At 41.9% G+C, this 6000-nt stretch overlaps 1 protein-coding gene across 3 annotated transcripts in view; it reads left to right on the top strand.

Moving 5' to 3' along the window:
• Window positions 1–719: 719 nt before the first annotated feature.
• CDK16 (cyclin dependent kinase 16) overlaps window positions 720–6000 on the top strand; it is a 134389-nt gene continuing 129108 nt past the window's right edge. For 2 of the 3 annotated variants that reach the window (XM_053695753.1, XM_053695752.1), the window contains exons 1-2: window positions 720–975; window positions 3487–3622. In XM_053695753.1, the coding sequence (XP_053551728.1) occupies window positions 3496–3622 (127 nt within the window). In that variant the 5' untranslated portion in view covers window positions 720–975; window positions 3487–3495. Of the gene's footprint in view, window positions 976–3486; window positions 3623–6000 lie in introns of those variants that run through there. The other variant, XM_053695754.1, reaches the window with a different exon arrangement.

Here is a 6000-nt window from a genome sequence, read left to right as displayed (position 1 = left end):
TTTGCGCGCTCAAGACACCAAACAACTAGCAAAATTAGTGGGGGGCGGAGTTCCGAACTTCCGAATATTGCCGAGGAGCCGAAGAAACAGCTTTCCATAAGCGCAACATTGCTGATACAAAATCCCACGCATGCGCTCTAGAAAGGGTCCCGGAATTTCACAGATCTAAATATTGCAGCAGTGACATATACGGCCAGGTATGTGATGACACTGGCACGCGTGCGCATTACGGGCAAAATTTGTGAACCAGCTGATGTAACGTTACAGGAAGTGACATGGTTCGCTGTTTTCTGAAGTTCGCTATCTTCACAGAACACCGCCATCACTGAGGACCCGAAATTGATAAATAGGGAATTAAATAAACAGTGCGCAATGACAAATAGACTGCGAATTTGTGACCCAAAGCAGTGTTGTAAATAAGGAAGACAAGAAAAATAGCCTAAGTGAAATACTGTGTTAAAAAGGATTAGGACAATTATATGGAGTAAAAGAAAGGGAAGATGAATGGGAAAAGAGGAGGAGACAGACAAGAGAAAGGGAGGCAAGATAGGAGGGGATAGGGAAATGCTGACGGTGTGAGAGAATTGAGAGGGGGAGAGTCCTACAGAGAAGGAGAGGCCCTGCTTGTGAGGTACGGCCTGAGGGGAGGAGAAAGGGCCCATAGAGATAAACAGAACTACGGAGGAGAAAGAGGCGGTGTACGGAGGAGGCGTATACAGAAGGCGAGGCCTAAGTCAGCCGAATAAGCCACCAGAGAGGGATGTATAGTCAATACCAGGCTAGGAGAGGGAGGCGATGCCCGCTGTGGAAGGAGGGGTAGAGAAAGGCTAGGTGGGAGGAGGAGGAGAGGCCTAAGGAGGAGGGGGACGCACAGGAAAGGAACAATGGCTGAGGATTTCAGAGAACTGGCCGGGCCTACTCCCTGTCATTGACTCCCTGTTCCATGTCATTGACCCCTTGCCCAGCAGACAGAGGGTGAGCAGTTGGGATGCCCCTTACCTGTATCTCATGTCCCGGTGAGGGACAATTTACTAGGCAAAGCACATCATCCAACAGGGCAGATAACAGGAGAGCAGTGCATTATGGGCACAGGGGTAGCAGAGAAACCGATAAGGATGTACAGATAGAGAGCTGTGTGCTCATGCAAAGCAAATAGTGCTGTGTGCACAGGAATAGCAGAGAGACAGCTGTGTTCACAGGAATAGCATAGAATACACAGATAGAAGCAGAGCTATGTGACTAGGAATAGATGTGCAGTCATGGATGTAACTGTATGCAAGGAAAATCAGAGAGACAATATGTCAGTAATACATAGCAGTGTTCAAGGAATAGCAGAGCAATAGCTGTGTTCAAAGAATAGCAGAAACTTAATGTTAGCAATAGCTGTGCTCAAAGAATAGCAGAGAGACAGTATTTACAGGGATAGTGATAGCTGCGTATGAAGGAAAGGTAGAGACAAAGCTATGTGTTAGCAGGAATTGTAGAGTGAAAGCTTTGTATACTGGAATAGTTCAGAGATCTAGTACATAGGGATAAAAACAAAGCTCTGTCTGTAGGTATGGAAACAAGAACCTGTATGTAAAGGATTAGGGACAACTGTGTTCATAGGAATTTCACAAATAACCTGCTTGTACAAGATTAATAAGAACTGGGAACATGAATGGTAGTGACAGTATCTGTAGCAATAGATATAGAGCTATGTTCACAGAAATAGTAGATCTGGTATCAGTGCTAGTCACATCTGTATGTATAAGTAGATAGAGTCAGCATGCATAATAGAACAGTATGTATATATGGATTGAAGAGAGACGGATAAAAGCAGACACAGACTTGAATTTACTGGGGATAAGCGGAACTGTGGACACACATATAGTTGTTGCAGCATCTTTTACAGCTGTTTTTGTTACACCAAACTCAATAAACTGTAATTAGAAGCATAATTAGGATGTAGATTACCAAAATGTGACGCAGTGGCATGTTGGTACTTTAGAATTTACAGAAATGAAGGACAGCTACATGTGCTGAATACAAACATATAATCCTTTTTTCTCTTCTCTACTATAGTATTTCATTATATATTTGTGTGTTTTCTTTAAGATGTGTGTCTTAAATCATTCTCTAACACAGAGTTTGACAAATCGAGAAAGATACAGTTTTAAAATTCTGGTTTCTAACCTTTTGGATTCTTATACATTTTATATACAGTGTGTGTGTGTATATGTGTGTGTATGTATGTATGTATATATATATATATATATATATATATATATATATATATACATTTTTGTACATGAATCTTAAACATATGTGACTGTTTCATGTGTGTTTTAGGGGACTCCTAAGTTTGCATAAACCTTGGTACAGCAAATAAAATTATAGGGGCCTGGGTTTCATTGTCAATGTTTTGAGGAAAGATGTCCCTGAGGTAATATTTTTATCTCCGATTTCTAGAGATGGCCCAGAACTACTCAATACAGAGAATGTGTTGGTCTGTACGCCACCTCCCTAGCTAATTGTTAATGTTAAGCAGCACTTAATAGCAGGTTTGCCAGTTCTAAGATTAAAGAGCATCTATATATAATATTGCTTGCAGCTCAAATGCCTTGTGATTTAAATTGTTTCCTAATAACTATGCACTCCCAGAAATTACTCTGCCCTCTGTTTTGTTTTATACAAAGCCTGGGGGTTGGCTTAAAACTTAGCATTTGAATGCAATAAATGTACACTGCTAACCCTTCTACCCTGAAGAACTCCTCTGCCTTCCTAGAAGTTGATTATTTTTTCTTGCATTCCAAAAAAATAAAATAAATACAAATTCCCTTTTGATTTTTCCACATTAACTAGCATCACTGCTAAACCTTTAAAAATTGTGCAAAGATATCCTGTCACTCCTATACTAAAGGGATGCAGAGATGTTCCCCATACACACTTTTTTTTAAAAAGCAGAGCCTCTAAAATGCATTCGTGTCATCTTTTTATGAGCCTATCTAAGAACACAATGACAACTTCCCATATAACCCCTCCCTAGAGGAACCTTTTCATTCCTATGAGGAACTGTTTTGGACATGCAGAATATTACTGGAGTTCTTTATCTCATACTATTCTTAGCATACTCATCTTTAAAGGAGCAGTAAACACAGTAGATTTGCATAATCAACAAATGCAAGATAACAAGACAATACAAAAGCATTTACTCTGAATTTCAAATGAATAGTAGATTTTTTTTTTCTAACAAATTTCAAAGTTATGTATATTTCCACTCCCCCTGTACCATGTGATAGCAATCAGCCAATCACAAATGCATATACGTATAGTCTGTGAATTCTTACACATGCTCAGTAGGAGCTGGTCACTCTAAAAGTTTAAATATAAAAAGACTGCACATTTTTTTTTAATGGAAGTAAATTGGAAAGTTGTTTAAAATGACATGCTGTGTCTGAATCATGAAAATTGAATTTGACCTGAGTGTCCCTTTAATTTTGCTAGCTGGGAGTCATGGATCGGATGAAGAAGATCAAGAGGCAGCTGTCTATGACGTTAAGGGGAGGGCGGACAACAGAGAAAACTTCAGGGGACCATACTGAGCCCATTACTTTGGAGGAGAATAGCAACAGTGATAATGGTGAGTGCATCCAACAAGACCTCCTAAAAGTAGGTATTGAGGCTGTAGTTGCTGCAGGTCTTAGATGTGTTGTCGCTTGTAGATAGAGCTGCCATTGTTTTAAGAAGAAACAGACTACAAAGAGATGAGGAGCGCAAAGAAGATTTTAGATATTCAAGGAGGAGTATTAGGAAAGGTATAAATAATATAGAGTTATATTGTGAGCTGTAGAATAGAGGTAAACATAGTATTTTAGTTGTTTAGAGTGACAGATTGTAAAGTGGGACATGTTTTTTATGTGTGCAGGACATAAGTGCTAATGGAGGCAGGGGAGGTAATGAGGGCCATAGCTGGAGGCAGGGGAGGTAATGAGGGCCATAGCTGGAGGCAGGGGAGGTAATGAGGGCCATAGCTGGAGGCAGGGGAGTTAATGAGGACCATGGCTGGAGGCAGGGGAGGTAATGAGGACCATGGCTGGAGGCAGGGGAGGTAATGAGGACCATGGCTGGAGGCAGGGGAGGTAATGAGGACCATGGCTGGAGGCAGGGGAGGTAATGAGGGCCAGGGCTGGAGGCAGTGGAGGTAATGAGGGCCAGGGCTGAAGGCAGGGGAGGTTATGAGGGCCAGGGCTGGAGGCAGGGGAGGTTATGAGGGCCATGGCTGGAGGCAGGGGAGATAATGAGGGCCATAGCTGGAGGCAGGGGAGGTAATGAGGGCCATGGCTGGAGGCAGGGGAGGTAGAAATGAAGACCAGGGCCGGAGGCGGGGGAGGTAGAAATGAAGACCGGAGGCGGGGGAGGTAGAAATGAAGACCGGAGGCGGGGGAGGTAGAAATGAAGACCAGGGCCGGAGGCGGGGGAGGTAGAAATGAAGACCAGGGCCGGAGGCGGGGGAGGTAGAAATGAAGACCAGGGCCCGAGGCGGGGGAGGTAGAAATGAAGACCAGGGCCGGAGGCGGGGGAAGGTAGAAATGAAGACCAGGGCCGGAGGCGGGGGAAGGTAGAAATGAAGACCAGGGCCGGAGGCGGGGGAGGTAGAAATGAAGACCAGGGCCGGAGGCGGGGGAGGTAGAAATGAAGATCAGGGCCGGAGGCGGGGGAGGTAGAAATGAAGACCAGGGCCGAGGGGTAAAAAATAATTGTGTGACGGGTAATTATGTCTAGAGAGATACAGTTAAGGCAGAAAACTACTTGGTTTAAAGGGATATTAAAACCATGATTTCCCAAGTTGCACTTTAAAGCAGCTTTAAAAAAAATATATATATATCCGCATTTTCTTTAGTCTCCTGATAAATTAACAAAGTCTGAATATTATTAGAACAGATTAGCACCTTGTTTGCTGCAGTTGTTTTGAAATGGTCAAACGCCACCCACTATTGTCCTTAGTTGGAGAGGCCACTCTTAACTTGAAGATGTCTTTGTGATAAAAGCTCGTTTTCAATGCGCAATTAAGCATTTTGTATTATAATCCTAAAGGGTTTACTGTTCCTTTAACTTTTTTATCCTGAAGAAAGCTACTTTTTGCTTTCATGCTGGTGGAGGTGTATCAGCTGCCCTTATTGGCTACCGAGGAATCTGTCCCTTGAGATGCATTAGAAACCTCTAGCTTAAAGGGACATGAAACTCCACATTTTCTTTTGTGATTCAAATAGAGCTTGAAATTTTAAACAACTTTCCAATTTCCAACTTTTATTATCAATTTAGCTCCATTGCTGTGGTATCCTTTATTGAATGAGCAGCAATGCTAGCAGAACACATTGGTAAGCCAATGAGCTCACCTGGGTATGCTTTGTAACAATGGATACCAAGAGAACAAAGCAAATTAAATGATATAATTAATTTGGGAAGTTGTTTAAAATGTTATGCTGCATCTGAATCAGGAAAGACCCCTTTTAAAGGAATAAGAAAGTCAAAATGAAATGTGCAGGATTCAGACAGAGCATGTTCATTTTAAATTCAACTTTATTATCAAACTGAATTTGTTCTTTTTGCATCCTTTGTTGAAAACATTATGTACTTGTCCTCAGCAGCAATGCACTACCTGGAGCTAGATGGTGATTGGTGGTTACACATGTTGATCCCTTGTCATTGGATCACCTGTGTTCAGCTAGCTCCCAGCAGTGCCGCGCTGATTTTAACATGTTCAATCCTTTTCCAGGAGTTAAACGCACAGTTATATACAAGCAATAGTGCAAAAATAAAGTGCTTTTTTGCACTTTTATATACCTTTTCCTTGTTTTTCATGCACAGTATATTAAATTACTACTTTATCACGTGCACAGAGTAAATGTTGGAATTTAATATCCCTTTAAAGACGAGGAGCAGGGAACTCGGAACGTAGAGATAAGGGATTTAATCTATATGTGGAAGTCAGACAAACCGTAAAGTCAAAATGAAACT

The sequence above is a fragment of the Bombina bombina genome, chromosome 12, assembly GCF_027579735.1.
Source record: "Bombina bombina isolate aBomBom1 chromosome 12, aBomBom1.pri, whole genome shotgun sequence".
Taxonomy (NCBI): domain Eukaryota; kingdom Metazoa; phylum Chordata; class Amphibia; order Anura; family Bombinatoridae; genus Bombina; species Bombina bombina.
This window is presented reverse-complemented; position numbering and strand designations above follow the sequence as displayed.